Source organism: Schistocerca piceifrons, chromosome X, assembly GCF_021461385.2.
Source record: "Schistocerca piceifrons isolate TAMUIC-IGC-003096 chromosome X, iqSchPice1.1, whole genome shotgun sequence".
NCBI classification, from domain to species: domain Eukaryota; kingdom Metazoa; phylum Arthropoda; class Insecta; order Orthoptera; family Acrididae; genus Schistocerca; species Schistocerca piceifrons.
The window spans coordinates 847,287,741-847,311,550 of NC_060149.1; the positions used below are offsets into that span (position 1 = coordinate 847,287,741).

Here is a 23,810-nt window from a genome sequence, read left to right on the forward strand (position 1 = left end):
AGGCAAACAGTGATTTTAGATTTATTGCGGTACAAGAGAGGTTGCTCTCCTGCTTCCGTTTTTAATGTGACATTTTCTGACATTTTATCTGAACACCACAACTATGTCGCTGTTTTTACAGTTCGGTGTCAACAGGGGGATTCTGTTGGTTGCTCTGTTGGTTTCTCAGGTGTCCTCAATGTCTGAGTGTCTCAAGCACTGAATTGTATGGAATCTTGTGGGCATTGGAGCAGATGAGAATTTTTCCATGTGCTAAATTACTTGTCGGTTCCGATTCTCTGAAACGTTAGTACACAGCAGATAAAGCAGTCCAGACTATACAGGGTGGCCTCCTCCACCTGCAACAGCTGGGGAAGGAGATGTCTTTCCGCTGGGTATCAAGGCTCCAGCGAATTTCGGGAAACGAAAGGGTGAATCTAACAGCCAAGGATGCGTGACTTGATCCTCAAGTCATTCAGTGTCGCTGTTGACATCAGGAGTCTTGCATCTGTGGGAGGATGAGTGGCTGGAAGGAGCTCCGTGTCGTAAGGCTCACAACTAGGCTGTGGCGTACCTCCTTCCAGCCACGTCAATGGGACGAGGTCCTCCTCAGTCGCCTTCCCATAGGCTACAGCCCTATGATGCATGGCTTTTTGCTCCAGGGAGTGGATCCTCGAACTTCTTGCGCTTGTGTCGTACAGATCACTGAGTGCCACATTTTATTAGACTGCATTTTATTCCCCTACCAGCGGCCCGCGGCTGATTAGCAAACGGATCTGCAGTCTATTGTAGATAATGATGAAACGAAGGTAGTTCGAGTTTTAAAGTTTTGTGAATTGTCCAATGTTTTTATATAGATTTAAGGGAGATAGTTTTAATAAGTTCATGGGATGACTGGCTCGCCCATATTTTAAGTAAGTGGCCACCCAGTGACATTGTCCTGTGCCTTCCTTTGAACTCCTTTGTTGTTTTATTTGTGCTTTAGTCTCCTAATAGCATCTTTTCTTCTTTCCTGTTGTCTTATTGTGTATGGTCACATTTTATTGCTTCTCCTCACATTTTTTTCTTTTAATAAGAGTAAGGGCGCTCATAACCTCGCCTTTGAGCACCCATAAGCGCCAAAGGCACACATAAACACACACACACACTCACACACACACACACACACACACACACACACACACACACCGGAAGGGTTGTAACTTTCCCTACTCATGGTGGTAGGCAATTTTAATTCCTCTTTTGAAGCCTGTGAAAGACCGCATCTGCCCGAGTAATTATCGTATTATTTCCTCATGACCGAGGTAGGTGGCGCATTGGTTATCTCACTGGACACGCGTTCGAGAGGACGACGGTCCAAAGCCGCATTCAGCCATCCTGATTTAGGTTTTCCATGACTTCCCTAAATCGCTTCAGGCAAATGATGGGATGCTTCCTCTGAAAGGGCACGTCCGATTTCCTTCCCCGTCCTTCCGTTCTCTGATGGGACCGATGATCTCGCTGTTTGTTCCTCTCCCTCAAATCAACCAACCAACCATCAGAAGACACGGATCGGATTGTAAACCACCCCTTTGTCTGGATCTTACATTCCAGACACCTAATTAGTCGCTTTCAGTGTGGACTCAAGAGGTATCGCTCCATCTTTGATAACCTGGCTCTTCTGGCAGTGGCTTTACAACAGGCATTCCTGCGCCGGTGTCATCTCCTGGGTATATTTTTTTGACATCGAGAAGGCGTACGAGACTACTTGGAGGCTTCTTATTGTCAGGCAGCTCCATGAATGGGGTTTTCGTGGATGTTTTCCCACTTTATTTGGTCCTTTCTCTCACTAGGCTATTTTCGTCCTCCCTGACTGCTTTGAGCAGGAGAACGGTGTCCCTCAAGGTAGTGTTTAAGTGTGACAGTATGTGCCATAGCTGTTAATAGTATTACGGCAGTTTTTAAATGTCCTGTCCAGTGCCCCTTGTTTGTGGATGACTTCTCTGTTTGCAGTTTCTTCTCCGGCCTTGAAACGACAACACGTCAGTTGCAACTAACACTTCGACCATGCATTATTTTTAGTCGTTGCCATTCTGTTTTACACTTCCCTGAGACGAGGATGAGGGATACTCTCCTTAATTTTAAAGATACAGTAAGGTTTCCTGGTCTCACATTTAACTCGAAGCTTAAGTGGTTGCTACATCATAAGAGCCTGAAAAAACGGTCCCTCAAAGCAATAAGTATTTTAAAATGGCTTAGCCACAATTCATGAGAACTTGTCTGCTCCTATTTTACAGAGGCTTAGTGCGATCTCGGCTCGATTTTGGGTACATGGCGTATGGGTCTGTAGGAACATGTTATTTAAAGATTTTGGACGTGGTGCACTATGAAGGGATTTGGTTAACCATTGGGGCGTTGCCAATGAGCCCCATACAGGGCTGCTGCACTGAAGCCGCTGAGCCGCCGTTTCACATCAGGCGACTGTTTCTCATTGTACACCAAGTGTATAAAACACTGTCAACGCGATATACCCCTACTCGGCCTCCAGTGGAAAGGCTTTTTCGTAACTGGCAACGAACGACGAGGCGGTAGGGGATTCGCGCGAAGGATTGCCTATTACAAAATGGTTCAAATGGCTCTGTGTACTATGGGACTTAACATCTGAGGTCATCAGTCCCCTAGACTTAGAACTTCTTAAACATAAATAACCTAAGGACATCACACACATCCATGCCCGAGACAGGATTCGAACCTGCGACCGTAGCAGCAGTGCGGTTCCGGACTGAAGCGCATAGAACCTCAACGCCCTGCTGCGTATTACAGTTGGGTGATGTTGATTTTAACGTCTTACACTTAAGTTGGAGTAGATCTCCACCTTGGCTCCTACAGAGGCCCGGAATTATTTTCGATTTGACGAATTTTATGAAAGATTGCACTCTCAATTTTACGTTTCAATCTCTGTTTTTTAACATTTTTCAAAGGCATCACGGTTTCCGTCGTCTTCCCCCAACTGCGTCTTCAGGATTCTCATTCCCCATACCCATACAGAATTCCATGATCCTGAAGGCATTGGAGCAGATGAGGCGTTTTCAGGGCAAACAATTTCTCATCTGCTCCGATTCCCTTTGTTCCCTAGTTGTGGCACATGTAATCGGCAGAGAAATTGGCTGCAGGTCATACAGGACCAACTGTACTTCCTACAGCGGCGAGGGAAGAAGCTGTCATTCTGCTGGGTACCAGGGCACGTGGGAATTTGGGGAAAAGAACAATTAGACGAAGGTTTGCAGGGAAGATACCGTCACAGACCGCGCCATTCCCTTGCAGGCTAACATGTCGCTGGTAGGTCGTTGTTCCTGCAGTTATGGGAGGGGGAGTGTCAGGCGCTGACGGATAATAAGCTGTGGTTATTGAATCCAACTGTCCAGCTCTAGAGAGCCTCGTGCTAGTCACTCCGGAGCGATGAGGTGGCCCCGATCCGCCTCGCCATTAGACACCGTCCGCTCACAAATGGTTTTTTACTTCAGCGAGAGGACCCTCCTGTCTGCGATGCCTGTGACGTATCAGTATGCGTACGCCACATGTTAAATGAGTGCGTTTTATTTCGTGACCAACGGACATAAGCAAATTAAGATGGAGATCTGGCTTCTATTTTATCTGATGGCGAGATGAATGTGGTGAGGTTTTTAAAAATTTGTGATATGTCTAGACTCCATCCTAAGCTTTTAGGCTGGATATTTTAGTGTGTTGGAGACTTGCTACTCCACACACTTTTCTTCCAGCTATCAGTAAATCGCAGGTATCCTCTGTCTTCTTTTAATTCTTTCCACGGCTTTTTCCCTCTTTTATGATGTGTTGGGTTTGACGCTGTGATTTTCGTTGCTTTTTGTGCGTTTGTTCTAGTTTTTCAGGAATTGCTTTAGTTCTCATTTTAGTGATTTTATGATAGTCCCCAACACTCGTCCTATTACGTTTTATTACGACCGCTAAAGACCCTGCTGTCGTGCGCCCTTAAAACCTTACCATGTTACCGTCACGTTATTAAGATTTGCCAGTCGTCTCTAGAACGAAATGTAATTGCAATTAGCACTGCCCACTCAGTCAGATTCGGCCGCAAGTGCTGTAATGTTTCACACAGCAATTTGTTTTAACAGTTACATTTCTATAGCTCTCGCGTGAAATATGTGATAGCCTAGAGGGGTCTATAGGGTTAAACAACCGGGAAATAAACTTCGAGCAAAATGCGGTAGTTGTGAGGTATTACATAGAAATTCCATTGCACGCTCACTTAGGGTAACCTCTTCTTATTACTTCGGTTTTCCTTTCTCTTAACTTGTCTGAAAATTGAAAAGATGTTCATCTGCCGCTTTTCGCTTTAAACGCCAAAGCATCACCAACAGTAAAATTGAAATCTTACAAGTACGCGATTCCTTTCACCTCTTTGGTTTTTATGGAACGAATGATAATTTAGCTTAAGAACGACATACTCGACACATTACTGTCAGCAATTATTGTTCATAGTTTCACATTCTCATCACGGCTGCTTCACCTTTCATGTAACCAGAAGTTTGAATAGAAGTTTCACAGCAGTCACGCAGTAGTTTAATTTTCTCCGGGGCTTTTGAGTCATATTTTTTCAGTAATTGTGAAAGAATTCCTTGCTTAGTTTGCTGTTCAGGTTCTGAATTTGTTATTCGCAGATTATGATTTCTTTGTGGATGTTTACATTTTGTAATTAGTGTAATGTTGTCTTTTGATTTAATGCCAATGAAAACATTCGCAAGGAAAACTGTTTTCAAGTATGTAATATTAAAATGAATGTTATTTACTCGTAATGTTAATAGTGTCCGCGGATGCAAAACAGGAGAATCGCATAAGGCAGAAAAACAAAATTACCTACGATAACTGCTGAAGAGGATAGCCGCCCCAATAGTTTTCCTGGTCTTTATTTATGATGTCAGAGCTGCGGTCGGTGCATCTGGATATTACTCGTAAATGCGATTTAGACCCGTATCGTAGTTACAGAAATACGAATGAAAGTCAGTAGCTTATACTAGATATTTCTGCTCTCAGTACACTCGGTGGCAGCTGGCTCCGGTGCCTCTTCGAAGGCGAGATTTCCCGCCAGCTCAAGACTCACATCGGCTGAGCAAACGGATTCTTCCTGTCGCTAGTCTAATCAAGAACTGACAGCACTACACAATACGTTAGGCAACTATGTGACCGACGATTTACTGTCTGGTGTGGTTCACAATTATCCTGGTATATTCACTCTATATTTTCTTGTCATTTAAATTAACTCAAAAATGGTTCAAATGGCTCTGAGCACTATGGGACTTAACATCTATGGTCATCAGTCACCTAGAAAGAACTACTTAAACCTAACTAACATAAGGACTTCACACAACACCCAGTCATCACAAGGCAGAGAAAATCCCTGACCCCGCCGGGAATCGAACCCGGGAACCCGGGCGCGGGAAGCGAGAACGCTACCGCACGACCACGAGCTGCGGACTTGAATTAACTATTGTCAATAATGCTCAGATAAATAATGACACAGAAATAGTAAATTTACGTTTTTGAGTCCAGGAAGTGCGTTTCAATAGAAGCTGCAGCTTACTTCGCCATTTACGTTGTAAATTTTCCATTGTAACAATCAGTGGGACAACAAGGAAGCGCTATCTGCTAGAGTTGTACTCGTATGTTAGCAGTAGCCTGTTCGCCTGTCAGCAGGAAGACTGCGCACATTTTCGGCTCAAATCGCGCTGAAAACAAGCAGGCAGATCGACAGTCAGTAGAGAAATCGTAAGACAGTTGCTACCTCATTAGATTTGTTGCTATCTTGAATCCGTACCCTGTAGATCTAGAGGTGAAAACTCGCAGAATTACACCCTTTTTTAACGCTTACCTTTTCTGCCTATGTCAACTTTATTGACTTAATTGTGGCACTGAGTGATTTTTCGACTCAATTTCGTTGTTTATCTAACCCTGCTGCTGCATTTGTATACTTCTTCGACAGTGGACTGAACATAGACGCAGACCATTTTAAGATGAAATGATCGCGTTAGCTTCGCTTACGGTGACGCTGACCGTACTGAGCAGTGCTCCTTTCCTGATGGTTGCAGTATTTTCACTGCAGAGTTGACAGACATCTCTCTCCCTCTCTAGCATATCCGCTCCTGTGCAAGTGAGTCCTTCATCATCTGTAATGCTTCCTTGAGCAGCATAAAAGCTCTTGTCCATTTCTTTCCTTGCCATCTTTGTGTAATGACTGTCGAGGAGTCTCTTTATGCCGGCAGAAACTGTGGACGTTCAGTGTCCTTCATTTGGACCCCAGGACATCTTGGGATCCCAGGCAATGAACTTGCTGACAAGCTGGCCAAACAAGCTAACGATAACCCAATTCTGGATATCGGACTGCTGAAGACTGATCTGTGATTAGTCTTACGCAGTAAAGTTTTTGGGACATGGTATACTGAATGGCGCACCCTCAGTACACCAAATACACTACGTGTTGTCAAGGAGACAACGAACGTGCAGTGGTCATCAATTCAAGCCATTCACAAGGACTCAGTTGTCCTTTGCCAGCTCCGCATCGGCCATACTAGGCTGTCCCATGGTCACCTCCTCCATCGTCAGGGCCTGCCTCTGTGCCTCTGTGGTTCCCTCTTGACTGTCGTCCACATCTTGTTGGACTGTCCAATTTTAGCTGCTCTGTGGCGGACTTTTAACTTTCCAGTACTCTGCCTCTAGTGTTGGGTGACAGTGCCCCAAGAAATGATTTAGCTTTACTTTTTATTCATTAGGGGATTTTATGACAGAGTCTAAGGGTGGGCGTCTGGCCTTCTCTCCCAGGCCTCCACACTACCTCCATTTTCACTCTTTCTTTGCTGTTTGTTTGCCTTGGTATTCGTATTTTTCCTATGTTTGTTCTTCTCACCTTATCATTTAGGCTGGAGATTTTAGTGTGTTGCAGAGTGGCTGGCTCATCCTTTTTTATTCTTGTGATCAGCCAGCCCAGACCATTTGCTATATTATTTTAATGCCATCCACAACTCTTCCGTTTATTATACGTTTTCCCCTTTTGGTTACCTTCTTTCGTTTTCTCCTTCCGTGTGGTTCTTCATTATTTTTACTCCGTTTTACTATCCCTGACCGCTTTTGGGAATTCTTTTAACTTGATACTTGTTTTGCATAAGGCGAAAGGGACTCATTACCCCGTACTTTGGTCCCTGTACACCCCAAACCAACCAACCAGCCAACCTCTCCTTAATTGTTGCAATGTCGATATATATAGACATCAAATACATTTTACGCTTGCTGCACATGAAACTGCACATGTGTAGTAAGGAAGTAATAATACACCACACACATGGTGATTGAACGAGAGAACAAAAATTGACTTTTTCCTAATGAGAAACACACTGTTGTTATTAGTCGTAGCTGCACTCGTAACCTACAAAGAAAAGCAATTCTCTTGAGATATTTCATGGTTCCTCAATTGATGGGCCATGGCCATTGTATTTTGGCTTTCCAAACTGACGTACCCGGAACAAATACGAAACAGCGCTTTATTTTGTGAGGCACACATGAAATATCGTGAGGCTAATTGTTTGCTCTTCACTGCGATCAAATCGCGCTCTATGTACCGATTATAGTATCGCCTTCTTCCACTCACGACAAACCAGTGACACAGCTCAAAATAAAATGAGAGAACTTTCCTGTTGTTTGGCATTGAAAGTCGGCCAGACTGACCGTAAACTGTTACCTGTGAGAAGAGAGTGACTTTCGTTTATATCTAAGCCAGTTGGCCCATTCCGCAGAAGCCAGAGCCTGTTATTTATTTCTGACTCAGAGTGCCACGAAATATGATATCCAAAACATGTTTGCATGTCCAAGGTTCTCATATGGTTCAAATGGCTCTAAGCACTATGGAACTTAATATCTGAGGTCATCAGTCTCCTAGACTTAGAACTACTTAAACCTAAATAACCTAAGGACATCACACACATCCATGCCCGAGGCAGGATTCGAACCTACGACCATGGTTCCGGACTGAAGCGCCTACAACCACTCGGCTACAGCGTTCTCATGAATCAAGCTTTCTCAGGAACGCCTCTAGATGTTCTCCAGTGTCCCGAGAGTTGTGCTTTGGCTTCCCATGGCCGCCTTGGTGGCCGAGCGGTTCAAGGCGCTACAGTCTGGAACCGCGCGAGGTTCGAATCCTGCCTCGGGCGTGGATGTGTGTGATGTCCTTAGGTTAGTTAGGTTTAAGTAGTTCTAAGTTCTAGGGGACTAATGACCTCAGAAGTTAAGTCCCATAGTGCTCAGACTCATTTGAACCATTTTGACTTCCCATCCCTAACTACGTTTGTTGTTGTGTAAGTTGTCACCTGCACACCGGAAGGCAAAGATGAAGTGAAGATCGGTTAGTAGGTGTTGGATGAAGCGCGCATATCACGAGAGAGGCCAGAGACGCATCGACAGGCAACACGCCGCAACGCCCTCTCCACAGCATGTATTTAGGCCACTGCCGCTGACCTGAGGGCCTCACTCACTCACTCAGGCTACGACAGTACAAAGCGACTAGAAGAGAGCCTAAAGCGGGATTACAGAGAGACTTAAGTTTGTAATTGAAAGATTATCGATATTGTCTGCAAGAAAACTATTACTAATGAACTTGTACCACAAAACATGGACTCCATTCCAGTTAAGGAAATACTTACAGTTTATGTAAATAAAGAACCGTATTAATCCAAGTGGGCATTTTTGTTGTAGAAAGAGGATACTGGCCACCCATAACAACATCCTCTCCCTTGCTTCCTTGCAGTTCAAGACTCTGCAGCTAATACATAATAGAAATATTACTGTTTTGTTCCTTACCTTAGTGTCTGATGAAAATATTTTAATTGTTTTGGAATAAGTTTTGTAAAGTGCAGTCATTCTAGCTGTGATCCAAAAACAGTATTTTTTCATTGATAAAACAAGTTACAATTTTTAAAAGTAAAGTCCTGTAGCTAACGTTCTGCAAATGTTGCATTCAAGAGCAATAATCACGATTTTTGGATAATGAGTGGCTGCGATCATCGAGATGCAGTGTTTCATGCAAGACAAACGTCACAGCTAGCTTAGGCGTTGGAGTAAGGAAAGTTGCTTTACGCGGAAAAAAAAGCGTACGACCGTAAGAGACATATTTCTTGGGAAGTCAAAGAGGAAGATGCTATAGCTGGGGGCACTCACTTACTCACTCACTCACTCTCTTTCCTTTCTTTCTGCCATTTAGACACAATTTCTAACAGCACCTAAGGTGTGATATACTGCCAACGTCCATTATTGTCCCATTTTATCTCTATGTTTAGATGTCTTTGAGGCTACCGTGAGATATTTCTATTGAATAGATAATGAAATCATTTTTTTTAAAAAAAACAACACTTGTTTTATTTTTTTAACGTGGTAATCACTAAAGTAAATCAGTTACAAAAAGTAAATAGTACTTATTCTATAGATGTACAGTTACATGTGCATCTTAACATATTTGTAACAACAAGTTTATGGTGCTGCAACAATACTGAAACGTGAAGTGTCATCGGGTTACGGTAACGAGGCGCGGGAAGGCGGCGTCAGCGCTGGCAAGGCCGGCGACGGGTGAGCTCGCGACACAGTTTGGGCGACGCCACGATGTCTCCCAGGAAGACGCTAAGCAGGTAGCTCTGCTTGCTGTCCGCGGGGAGCTCCTTGTATGCGCTGCAACCACAAACATTGGTAATTAGAATTATATTAATACCGTCAGCTGCGCACGGGCGTTGATATAGATCAACGGGGACAGGTGAAAATGTGTGCCCCGACCGGGACTCGAACCCGGGATCTCCTGCTTACATGGCAGACGTTCTATCCATCTGAGCCACCGAAGGAACAGACGATAGTGCGACTGCACGGACTATCTCGCGCACGCCTCCCGCGTGACTCACATTCTCAACTTGTATGTCCACACACTACATTCGCAGTGTCCCACCCCAACACACTCATTACTCGTGGAAGACATTCTTCCAAGTCCCGTAACAGTTGGGGGAATATGTGTGCATCCGCACAGAAGAAGAAGGTCATGGCCGGTATCGCCAAACCTATACGCTTATATGGATATGGTGTCTGTTCTGTCGGACATGTCCGAAAGAACAGACACGATATCCATATTAGTATACAAACATTGGTCGTCCACACAACTTGCCATTGAAAAATTGCAACACTGTGAAGGTGACATGCGAGAAAGGCCAGTTTGGTACGAAGTCTCGATACGCAGATGATAAGAATTCCAGCGCAACCACACAAAGAAGCTCGGAGTAACACTATCTACACTGCATATACAGCCTGTTAAGAAAAATGTATTCCACATGAAGCACGCAAGACAAAAATGACCAATAAACGTGGGCTCTAAGATCCATCCTTTCACAGCTGTTAGCACATGTTCATCTTCGCTACTGTCAAACACCTCTCTTCTACTGCTAGCTCGTTGCTGTTACGAACGGCCTGTAGGATACACCAAACAACCGAGTAAACAAATATAACCCATTACGCCATTACTTTGGCACAGCACAGCTTCTGATGTAATCTGCTTCCTATCACGTACGACCTACATTTCTGAACCATTGCTGAAGGAGGTGTCCGATATGGTGTCCATTCGTACTACGTGCGTGCATGATAAGTGTAAAGATACAACTACCTACAATGTAAAATCATATAACGAACTTATCAAAATACAGTTTGGTTCCATTGGAACTAACTTACACGTTGCACTTAACTAGAACTGTGAATACCGTTAATAGTAACGACAGTAGCAGATGTTTACTGCGTTCAATATCCATAGCAGAAGACTGTGTCCTCATTTGCTTACTACAGGTGGTTAGCAACAGCAAAGAGCTTGAAGTAGAAGAGATGTGATAGTGAACATTAACAAGTGCTTACGGCTCCCAAAGTGTGCATTTTAAAACCCGTTTTTAATGGATATTTTTTGTTTTGGTTCACACTACTACCTCTCAAAATAGGAAATACTTTTTTCAACACCTTGTATAAGCGTAGATTATGTAGCTGCTTTCGTATTCAGAAATCAAAATTGAATTTTGGCTGTTTGTAACAAGATGGTGTTATGATGCGAGTTAGAAGGAGAAAAATCAGTAGTAAATGTTGGGATTCGAAAGTGGCAGTCTCAACGCCTTTCGAGACTGCAGTATATCGCTCAGTAAATAGCTGCTTGCGTTGATCGGGATCCGAAGACTTTGATGCGAATATGGAATCGATGGGCTCAGGAGGGTCATACTCAAGCCATGACATTGAAGTTTCTCAGACAAGGCCATAGACTGAGGTGCTCTGGTGAACGGTCATCAGTCGATATGCAGAGAGCGAAACCAGACCTCGTGCTAAACAATGTTACTTCGAATGGCAGGATTTTAACTGTACATTACCAATGCATTCGAAACACTATCCCGGAATTAAACGCCGCTCTGTGAAGCTGTCGCGCTCAAATTATATTCAACAGCGACAGCTGCATTAAACCCTAAGTAGAAAGTTCAAGAATATTAAGTGAAGTACGATCGTATATTGGAAAGATAGATTGGGGTTGTTCGTAGCAATGGATATAAATACTTGTCTATCGAGGTCGAAATAGACTCCGTATGTGAAGTTACCTGAACGTAAGTGACCGGCCTTTGTGACCTCAAGTTAATTATGGGATTTTTTGACCAGATTCCTGATTCCCGGATAACAATGTAGAATCATTAGAAGGAAACCTAGCTTAGTAAAGTGTAAGAACCCCGATCACGCAGTATTAAATTGAGACGAATTTAACATACGGAGAATAAACAGGGACGGCTATAGATTCATTGCAGGTGGAGTGGAAAAACAGGCACGTGAAGCAGTGCTGAACATATTCTCAAAAAACTATCTAGATCAGCTAGTTTGACAACCGACACGCAATGGACTTCTTGTAGACCTTGTAGCTACAAACATGCCTAACTTTGCCGATAATGACAGTACAGTTTCATCATAACACAGATATACACAATGTGACCAAAAGCATCCGGACACCCACAAAAACATACGTTTTTGATATTGGGTGCATTGTGCTGCCGCCAGCTGAAAGGTACTTCATATCAGCGACATCAGTAGTCACTAGACATCGTGAGAGAGCAGAATGGGGCGCTCCGAGGAACTCACGGTCTTCGAACGTGGTCAGGTGATTGGGTGTCACTTGTGTCGTACGTCAGTACGCGAGGTTTCCACACTCCTAAACGTCCATAGGTCCACTGTTTCCGATGTGATACTGAAGTGGAAACCTGAAGGGACACATACAGCACAAAAGCCTACAGGACCTCCTCGTCAGTTGACTGACAGAGACCGCCGACAGTTGAAGAGGGTCGTAATGTGTAATAGGTAGGCATCTATCCAGACCATCACAAAGGAATTCCAAACCGCATCAGGATCCACTGCAAGTACTATGACAGTTAGCCGGGATGTGAGAAAGCTTGGATTTCATGGTCGAGAGGCTGCTCATAAGCCACACATCACGCCTATAAATTCCAAACTACGCCCCGCTTGCTGTATGGAGCGTAAACACTGGGCGATTGAACACTGGAAAAACTTTGTGTTGAGTGACGAATCACAGTACACAATGTGGAGATCCGATGACAGGGTATTGGAATGGCAAATGCCCGGTGAACGTTATCTGCCAGCGTGTGTGGTGCCATCAGTAAAACTCGGAGACGATGGTGTTATGTTGTGGTCGTCTTTTTCAAGAAGGGGGCTTGCACCCCTTTTTCTTGCGCGTGGCACTACCACAGACAGGCCTACATTGATGTTTGAAGCTCCTTCTTGCTTCCCACTGTTGAAGAGCAGTTCGGGGATGGCGATTGCATCTTTCAACGCGATCGAGCACCTGTTAATAATGCACGTCCTGTGGTGGAGTGGTTACACGACAACAATATCCCTGTAATGGACTATCGTGCACAGAATTTTGACCTGAATCCTATAGAACATCTCTGGGATGTTTTGGAACGCCGACTTCGTTCCAGGCCTCACCAACCGACATCGATACCTCTCCTCAGTGCAGCACTCCGTGAAGAATGGGCTGCCATTCCCCAAGAAACCTTCATCACCTGATTGAACGTATGCCTGCGTGAGTGGAAGGTTTCATCAAGGCTAAGGGTGAGCCAACACCATACTGAATTCCAGCATTACCGATGGAGGGCGCCACGAACTTGTAAGTCATTTTCAGCCAGGAGTTCGTGTACTTTTGAACGCATAGTGTAGATGTCATCATAACAAATATGATTTCTAAAGTTAATAAATCCACCGGCAGGTCCAGGAGAGCCTTTTATGCTGGAAAGAGCAGATAAGCAGTTGTTAGCATCCTACATAGGCGCTATTATGATTGACAGGTATTACGGCCAGAGTTCAAACTGATTGTAAATCGCAGTCTGGAAAAAAAGACGTACTGAGTAAGTATATTTAAGATGGAATAAGGGTTACTGAACTCTCGGTTCAAACAAGAACGAAGTAAAGTCGACTCGAAAATGTTTGTAAAGATTCGTCCGTCTTTATACGATGAGTGCGCGAAGCATAAAAGAAGTTCCTCTTTCACTCATCAGCGAAAGATCTTGCCAATAATCCTAGAAAATTCTTATCCTGCTTAAAATCGCTATCAGGATTGATGGCTGCTATTTAGGCACTCGTATAATAGTCTTGTGTGGAAATGAGAGATAGCAAAAAGGAAAGCTGAAGTTTTAAAGGATCGTAAAGACATACCGTCGTTAAACCGTTGCATAAAATCCAGTGTAGAGGACAAAGAAATTGGTATATTGGGCATTAAAAAGTGGCTGAAAGAGTTGGAAACAGTTAAGTTTCCAGGGATGGATGACATTCCAGTTTGCTCTCACAAGATGCAATCTTCGGCATTGGTCCTTTACTTAGCTTTTATTCATCTCAAAAGCCGGAAGTCTCAAGCGGCTGTAAAAAGGCGCAGGTGATTGCCTTATATAAGAAGAGCAAACGAACTGACTGGCAGAATTGCAGACCAATATCCTTATTGTCGCCCACTGCTGAATTCTTGAGCATATTCACAGTTGATAACAAATTTCCTTGAGACAGAAAAGCTTCTGTCCAGAAACTAGCGCTGATTTAGAGAGCATCGCCGGTGCCAAACTCAGCTTGCCCTTTTCCAGGCAGATCTCCATATTCCTAGATTTCCGAAAAGCGTTTGAACGACGGCCTACTCCAGACTGTTAACAAAGGTCCGAGCATACGGAGAAGGCTCTCAGATGTAGGAGTGGTTCGAAGACTTTTTAAGTAACAGAACACAGTACGTTGTCCTAAGCGGCAACTATGCATCAGAGACAAGGGTATCGTCAGGAGCGCTGCTCTTGTTCTCTCTATACATAAATGACGTGAGAGACACAGTTACTAGCAATCTGTGACTGTTTACTAATAACGTTGTAGTGTTGTAGTGTGCGTGGAAGTCTCGTCGTTGCGCGACTGTAGGAGGATACTGGATGGCTCGGACAGAATTTATATTTGGTGTGAAGAATAGCAGCTTGCTTTAAATATAGAAAAATGCAGACGAGTACGGAAAAGATCATGTAAGGGGAAGGGTCTTATTCAGTTTATTGGAAGAATGTTAGGAAAAGTGTAAGTCATCTCTAAAAGAAACCGTGTGTAGAATGCTTGAGCGAACTATTCTTCAGTACTGCTCGACTGTTTGATATCCCTGCTAGGTCGAATTAAAGCAACACATCAAAGCAATTCAGAGGCGTGTTGCTAGATTTGTTACCGACATGTTTGGTTAACACAAGAGTACTACGGAAATGCTTCGTAAACCCAACGGAAATCCCTGGAGGTAACAAACGTTTTTTTCGAGAAACATTATCGAGAAAGTTTGCGAATGACAGCAGAACGGGTTTACTGCCGCCAACGTACGTCTAGTGTAAACGAGCGAGGTGGGTCAGTGATTAGCACATTGGAATCCCATTGGAGGGGACGAGGTTTCAAAGTGTCGTTTGGCCATTCAGACTTATTTTCCCGTAATTTCCTTTAAAAGCTTTAGGAAAAAGCCGTGATGGTTCCATTGAAAACAGGGAACTGTCGATTTCCTTTCCCTTTCTTCGCTAATTCCACAGTGTGCTCGTCTATGATAATCTCGTTTTGACGGTATGTTAAACTCTAATATTCCTTCTTTTCATCTCGTGTAAGGAATGCAAAGACCAGATAAGAGACATTAAGGCTCGTACAGTCGTTATTCCCTCGCTCCATTTGCGAGTGAACCAGGAAAGAGGATGACTACCTCTGATGCAAGGTACCTTAAGCCATGCACGCTGTGGTGACTTGCAGAGTATATATGAAGATGCAGGGTGTCAGAGGTCTCACGCGACTAGCGTCCGAGAGGACAGACTTCAGGTTCGCTCTAATATTTAGGGTCGCACTGCTACAGTGACGAGCGAAAATCACTACCCTCTGCGAAATGGAATGCTGCGTGGTAGCACTGCGGGCTCTTGACTTGGGAAGAAAGCATATAAGCGGAGCAGAGACGAATAGAGAATCGTATACTGACGGTACGGTTGTTAATTACCAGGTGAAAGTGTCTGTGACAAACGGCAGTTTGTTATGACCCGATACATAGGAACGAGCATCTCGGAAACGGTGAAACTCGTCGGCTGTTTCAGTGGTGTTTTCGTGAGAATCTATGGAAAATAGATGAAGCACGTTGAAACCTTGAGTAGGTTACATGAAGGTGTAAGTCCACGTCTCATAAGAGAACGTGGGGAACTAAGGTTTGCCCGCTCTACAAAGCAGAATTGGCGGCAAGCTGTGCTGTATCTGGAGACATAGTAAAATGCTGGTGCAAGCACAAGTGTTTTGGGGTACACGGTACGAAGCACACTGACTGTGGGAATATACAAGTTTACTTAGAAAACATTTCTAATTTGTGTGATGATTGGAAGCTAACTCTAAATGTGGAAAAATATAAATTAATGCAGATGAGTAGGGGAAACAAACCCGTTATGTTAGGATACAGTATCAGCCGTGTCCTGCTTGACACAATCAAGTCGTTTAAATATCTGGCTCCCCTGCGGGTCCGGGGGTTAGAATAAGCCCGAGATATTCCTGCCTGTCGTAAGAGGCGACTAAAAGGAGTCACCCCACATTTCGGCCTAATTAGTTCTGGTCCCCTTTAAGGGTTCGACTGCACACTTCCAAACTTCTAGAGAAGTGTGGGCTATTTGGGGAAGGACACCTTACGTGGTGCATCAGATATCCATAGTGTGGTTAGATCTTCTGCATCTCTTATTGTCATGGCTCTGTGATTCCACCTGCAGTTCAGCTATTTGGTCGAGGACACCTTCCGGGTCACGTCATTTTCTTCTGTTCTCTGCTGTTCTCTTTTGCCCCATTGACAAGTTTCTTTCGAACTACGATGCCTCTATTTTATTTTGAACACCTGGAGGATAAGTTTCGGGAAGTGACACCGCCGTCCAAAATGAGAAATGGATCATTCATGATTTAGACAGCATCCCTGGCCCAGTACTGGACGTTGCTCGCCTGTGAGAAGGTGGGTGATATTCGCATTTCTGTCAACCCCCATAAGAGCCTCAACATTGTCCAGGGGATTATTTTTCATCACAACCTTATCTTGCAGTCTGACCACTAGCTAAGCGCCGAGTTAGAACGATGGGGTGTTCACTTCATCCAGCGCGTCTATTGGGGACCACAAGATAATAGGATTGCCACTGGTGCCTTCATCTTGGCCTTTGAGGATTACCTTACCTGAAAAGGTTAATGTGATGCTATGCTGGTGCGAAGTAAAACCATGCATACCTCCCCCTAAGTGGTGTCTTAAGTCATGGAAATTCGGGCGCATGTCTTCCTGGTGCATCTGAAGCGTCCACTGCATCCAAGTTCGCCATGTGCGCCTCTTCAAACCTGTGTCAGTTGGGGTGAGCGCCACTCCCCCTGCTTGCCGCACTGCTCAGTACTCCAGAAGGAGCGGAAATTATGGAGTACAAGACCCTGGACTGGCTGACTTACCAAGAGGCTAAACAGAAGGACAATCGGCTTCACCTCATTCACTTGACATCTTCATATGATGCAGCTACATCGACGTCGCCATCATCTGCGACAGTGGTTCCCACATCTCTGTCTCATTCAGTGGGCCCTCGAGGGCGCCCGAATACATCCGCCCCCTTGACAGTTTGGGGCCCCTCTCCTTCCATTACTCCAAAATTACCTACTTCGGGAGCAATACCCCCCCCCCCCCTTTCAAAGTAGGTGACATTGGTCCCCTCGCCTCATCTGGGGAAGCAACAGCCTCCTCTGGCTCTTTTCACATGGAAGGGGTCCCTTGGGATTCTTCTTTCCAAGGTCTCCACTCATGCAAAAGTGGACACTCGCCAGTGGCTGAAGGAGCTACAAGTTGCTGGACGAAGCACTTCATAGACTTCCTCCATGCCTGATGCTACTTCAGAGAAGTTCTCCCAGCAAGTGCATAAAGAAAAGTGAGATAGCAAGTATTTGAAGAAGAAGTCTGCTAAGAAACAGGAAATTCCTGTGGCCCCAACATTCCGTACCAATTCTGCCTCTGATGACGAGGTGGATATTTTAGCATCACCCGAAGACATGCTCTCACCAACCCCTCAGCCGCAATGGACATGAATACAAATACTCCACCAGTGGGGGCAGGTGACCCTGAGGCGTAATCTGCCTCCTTGGCCCCTTCATGCCTTCACCGAAGACAGAAAGCGCCTTCCTCCAGTGGTTTTTTCTCCCACCTGGCTGATTTATGACAATATTAGGCCCTACACCTGCTTTTTGCGTTGTCCTTTAGGAAACATTATTTCCTGCAATGCGGACCCGTGCCCTACATGCCTATCAGGGGTACTACAAAAACCGTCCTGACTGCGACAGACTGTAAGGTGGAGTTTGCACTTATGTTCTTACCTCTGTAGCGAACCTGTGCCCCTTCAAGCACCTTCAGAAACTGTGGCTGACAGGGTGAGAACACCACAGGAAATTACCATCTGTAACCTCTGCCTTCCTCCAGATGATAATGTGCTATACCATGTATTGGCTGTAGTAATTTCCCTACTCCCCCAACCTTTTCTACATCTGGGTGATTTTAACGCCTGCAGCCCTTTGTGGGGTGGAACTAAGATTTTTCGCTGTGGTAAAGACGTCGAGGCTCTAGTCACTCAACTAGACCTTTGCCTCTTAAATACAGGTGTCTGAACCCATTTCATTATGGCACATGGCACATACTCGGCCATTGATCTCTCGCTTTGCAGTCCTGTCCCTCTCCTGTCTCTCCACTGGAGAATTCACAACGACTTGTGTCGAAGTGACCACTTTCCACTCTTCCTGTCCCTACCCCAGTGTCATTCATCTGGCCGCTTGCCCAGATGAGCTCTTACCAAGGCTGACTGAGATGCTTGACTTCCGCTATCACCGTTACCACTGTTGAATCTCCGATGCGTGACAACATCTGTGAAGTGTTCCAGACTATCACTACTACAGCTGAATTTTCAATCCGTTGTTCCTGTGGTTGCTCTGGTGGAAGTCGGTGTCTTGGTGGTCGCCGGTAATCGCTGTGGCCGTTTGAGACTGTAGGCAGGCCCTCTAGCGTTATAAGCGCCATCCGTCCCTGGAGCACTTTATTGCCTTCAAACGCCTCCACACCCGGGCCCGTCAGCTCATCGAACGACGGAAGCAGCAGTGTTGGGAACGATACGACACCACCATAGGATCATGAAGCTCCCCTTCCCAGGTTTGGACCAGGCTCAGACTCCTCTACGGATGTGAGTCCTCTGCTGGCATAACTGGGATTTCGACCCATGGATTTGTCTCCAACGATCCAGACGTATTCGCAGAGCGTCTTGCCGAGCACTAGTCTCGCACCACTGAGTCTGTCAATTGCCGCTCCGCACCGTCTTATGCAACAAAGTTTTCGGGATCTGGGACAATGAATGTGGCACCCTCAGTATAGCAAATAATCTACGTGTTGTTAAGAAGACAACGAACGTGTGGGGGCCATCGAAGCGAGTCACTCGTAGGGACTCCCTTGTCCTTTGCCGTCTCTGCATTGGCTATACTTGGCTGACCCATGGTCACCTCTGCCGTCGCAAGGTCCCGCCTCAGTGTCACTGTTGTTCCCCCTTTACTGTCATCCACATCTTGTTGGACTGCTCAATTTTAGCTGCTCTGTGGCGGACTTTTAACCTTCCTAGCCTCCGGCATCTGGTGTTGGGCGACAACGCCTCATCCACATATTTAGTTCTACGTTTTATTCATGAGGAGAGTTTTTATCACACCATCTAAGGGTGGGCGTCTGGCCTTCTCTCCCAATCCTGCACCCTAACTCTATTTTAACTCTTCGTCACTCTTTCTTAGCTGTTTGTTTACCTTTGTGTTCGTCTTTTCCTTGTGTGTGTTCATCTCGCCTTGTTTTTTAGGCTTGGGATTTTAGTGTGTTTCAGAATGTCTGGCTCTTCCATTTTTCTTCTTGTGATCAGCCGCCGCAGGCCACCTGCTATATTATTTTAACTCCTTCCACTACTTTTCCTTTTGGTTAGATTCTTTCGTTTTCTCTTTCCGTGAGGTTTCCCGTTAGTTTTACGCCCTTTTACATTCCCCGACTCCTTCTGGGAACTGTTTTAACTTCAGACTTGTTTGCATGAGAAAAAAGGGACTGATAACCCTGTAGTTTGGTCCCTTTACACCCTGAAGCAACCAGAAAGCGTGTAGTTTATAATTTATTTAAGGGACACCTGAGGAATGCTGCTGCGATGACATGTCTCTATTGCTTTTCTAGGTATACAACGCGATATTTATAAAATATTTCTTTAAGTTGCTCGAACAGTCCACGGGTATACTGCCGGTGCATAGTGTCCAACGGGCACAATATTTCGGCGATCAGACATGTCACCATCGTCAGGTGCACTGACGAACTGAGCTCCTGAGGGCGGGCGGCCGATTTAAATCCCCTCCCCCCGCGGGCCACTCTCTTCGCCGTCCGCGCCCGCGCGTCGGAGGTCGCGAAGACGTGGGCGTCGGAATCTGCCGTAGCGTCGATGTGCTTGCTGCGTCCGCCCTGGTCGCCCTTTCGTACTTCTTGCTGAGAGTCTTCTTAATTACATTCAATGCCGGGTCCCAAGCCTTGCTGAGATTGTAGCCGCAATCTCGGTTGATAAGATCTTCCCTGGTGCGAATTTCGATAGCCTCCCTTTTAACGCTGTCCCAATATTTAGAGGTCTGAGCCAAGATCTTGGTACGCTTATAATCTATCTCGTGTTTCTCGCACAAACAGTGCTCTGCTACCGCCGACTTATTTGATATTTCAGTCGAGTGTGCCTTTGTGTTCTCGGCAACGATCTTCGATGGTGCGTACGGTTTGTCCGATAGAAGTCTTCCCAAACTCACAGGGAATTTGGTATATGCCGGCCTTCCTCAAACCGAGGTCATCTTTCACACTTCCCAGTAATGCCCGTGTTTTATTGGGTGGGCAAAAGACGGTTTTAACTCGGTGTTTCTTTAATATACGGCCGATTTTCCCAGATAGTGCGCAATTGTACGGAATAAAGGCAGTGGCTACCTCTTCTACCATGACTTATCCGTCTCCACAGGTTGTGCTGTGGTGGTGGGACGGAGAGTGCGTCTAATCTGCCATTCCGACTACCCGTTTTTTCGGAACACGGTTTTGAGGTGTTCCAATTCCTGGGGCAGATTTTCTGCGTCTGAGATGCTGCGCGCCCTGTGTACTAGTGTTTCCAGTACTCCATTCCTCTGAGAAGGGTGGCGGCAGCTGTCTGCATGCAGTTACACGTCAGTGTGTGTATTATTCCTGTACACACCGTGGCTCAAGTAACCATCAGCTCTTCTCTTGTCCATGACGTCCAGGAATGGTAATCTTCCTTCTGTTCCGGTCTCCATGGTGAATTTGATGTTTGGATGTATGGAGTTTAGGTGTGTAAGGAAATCCAGGAGCTTGTCCCTACCATGGGGCCAGATGACGAACGTGTCATCGACATAACGGAAGAAGCAAGTAGGTTTCGAATTGGATGACGCCAAGGCTTCCTCCTCTAAGTACTCCATGTACAAATTCGCGACGACCGGTGAGAGTGGGCTGCCCATTGCGACTCCATGCGTTTGCTCATAGTATTCCCCATTAAACAGAAAATACGTTGAGGTCAAGACATGCCTAAAGAGTTCGGCGGTCTTCTCGTCAAATTTCTGCCCAATAAGCTCGAGTGACTCTCGTAGAGGCACCCTGGTGAATTGTGAAACCACGTCGAAGATCACTAGGATATCATTGTCTTTCAGTCTGAAGTTGTCGACACGTTTCACGAAATCCACGGAATTATGGATATGATGAGGGCATTTACCTACATAGGGGCTAAGTAATTCAGCCAGATATTTTGCCAGCAAGTAAGTAGGTGCCCTAATGTTGCTGACAATCGGCCGCATAGGTACCCCCTCTTTGTGAACCTTAGGGACTCCATAAAGTCTTGGTGGTACAGGTTCTTGAGGTGACAATTTCTTGGTGACCCCCTCTGGTAGATCCACGTCCTTGAGTAGAGCCCTGGTCTTGTTCTCCACCTTCTTCGTGGGGTCAGCGTTGATCTCCCTATAGGAGTGGTCATCTAGCAGGCGCTGCATCTTCTCAATGTAGTCCTTACGGGAAAGAGCAACAGTGGCATTGCCTTTGTCAGCAGGTGAGATAAAAATCTCAGAGCACTCTCTTAGGTCCCGAATCGCCGCCCTCTCTCTACTGGTAATGTTAGTGTTCGTGGGTTTAGTTCTGGCCAGAGCCCGGCAGGTTTCCCGACGCACTTCTGCTGCTTCAGGTGGTAATCGCGCTGCGACCTGTTCCACTGCACTGACGATGTCCGCGACCGGCCTGAACCCTGGGGGTGGGAGCAAAGTTGAGTCCCTTCTCCAGAACCGAAACCGCCTCATGAGACAGCTCCATGTCAGTGAGATTGATGATCGTCTTGCATGGTGCCTCTAGCGATGGTTTATCCGAGAGACGAGAGAATTTTGAAACCGGCAGTATACCAGTGGACTGTTCGAGCAACAAATACGCCGGGAGAAACTGAAGAATCTAATTTCTTTAAGTTTTTCAAACGTAAAATTCTCTGTAGTGGAGGAAAAATGGAAAAGGAGGTGTCATACGTATTTTCCCGGTTCCTTGCAAGTACGAATGGTTTTGAGATGGTCGAATTTAGTTGTCACTGTTTTGTACTAGATGAGACATAAGCCTTAGTACATGTTCGAAAGAACAGACCCCACCCCTCTCTCTCTCACACACACACAATACCTTAAGTGCGGATGCACACCAGGCTGGCAGTCTTAAGGGAACAGGCTAAATACTGCGAGTAATTGAGTAATTAGGATAATGTGTAACGTGCACTACTTTCGTAGTGTGTGGATAGGTTGAGAAATTGAGTCTGACAGGAGGCGTGCTAGAGTAGTCCATGCAGTTGCGATGAACACTGTGCCTGGATGGCACAGTGGTTGGCACACCTGCGTAGTATGTGGGAGACCCGGGTTCGAATCCCGGTCCAGCACAAATTTTCAGCCTTCCCCCTTAGTTTAAATCAACGCCCACTAGGTGCCAATATCTGCATTTATTTTGTGTCATAACTAAAAGGTTAGTGATTCTGTGAACGATCGCTCTTCAGATTTTATCTTGAAAACTGGATATTTCTCCACCGATGGAAATGTTGTATACAACCAAAATTTCCGAACTCAGTGTGTTGTTCGGGATCCAGGTTAATCTGTAAGATCTCTCAGACGTCTGGAAGCATAGTACTATGTCATTAGAACAAAATGTCTTACTACTGCATATTTAGCAAACCCCTGTAATAATAAACCTAACGTTCAGGATGAGGACGACTTCGCTTCAATCGTCTGAAATTTTAATGTTTCCTTCTTCCACACAACGGCAAACATGATACACTTCTTCTACAGGAAAATATACAAGCGCAGTACAATTATTGGTTGTGGAAAGAAATGAAGACAGCTGAATGACAACTCTGGAAGTACAAAGGTAATAAAATGTGCCTACAAACCAAATACTAGCAAAGTGCTACAGTACTACAAAGATTCTCGCTTTTTGAGTTTATCTGCTCAAATTCCAAGTTATGAAACAACTATGGAGTTAAGATTTGCTAATGAACTTATTTCGAAAAATGCTGCTAAGATAATTTACTTCGAAGACTGAACAATGTAACTTCGAGTTCACTTAAATAATTAGCGGACCTATTACTAGACACTGCTTTTATTCGTATTATGACCTTTTACAAGCAGAATGGCTATTAAGACTGACTTGGTGACTTACCCCAAAGAGCATTTGAGTTAGATGCATCACCAGATTGTAGTAAAGAACCGACGGCAGCGACCCATAATGGTATGGACTTCAGTACATACGGCAAGCGTTGGGGAACCATCTGACAGCAGGTGCCCTGAGTAACTACGTTACCATCGTCATCTCCTCTACCTGCACTACTGGCCATTAAAATTGCTACACCATGAAGATGACATGCTACAGACGCGAAATTTAACCGACAGAAAGAAAATGCTGTGATATGCAAATGATTAGCTTTTCAGAGCATTCACACAAGGTTGGCGCCAGAGGCGACACCTACAACGTGCTGACACGAGGAAAGTTTCCAACCGATTTCTCATACACAAACAGCAGTTGACCGGCGTTGCCTGGTGAAACGTTGTTGTGATGCCTCGTGTAAGGAGGAGGAATGCGTACCATTACGTTTTCGACTTTGTTAAAGGTCGGATTGTAGCCTACCGCGATTGCGGTTTATCGT

At 45.2% G+C, this 23,810-nt stretch overlaps 1 protein-coding gene across 1 annotated transcript in view; it reads right to left on the reverse strand.

Annotated features, from left to right (window-relative positions):
- Positions 1 to 9,377: 9,377 nt before the first annotated feature.
- LOC124722949 overlaps positions 9,378 to 23,810 on the reverse strand; it is a 50,583-nt gene continuing 36,150 nt past the window's right edge. Inside the window, exon 3 of the mRNA XM_047248115.1 lies at positions 9,378 to 9,699. Coding sequence (XP_047104071.1) covers positions 9,576 to 9,699 — 124 coding nt within the window. The 3' untranslated portion in view covers positions 9,378 to 9,575. The remainder of the gene's footprint in view (positions 9,700 to 23,810) is intronic.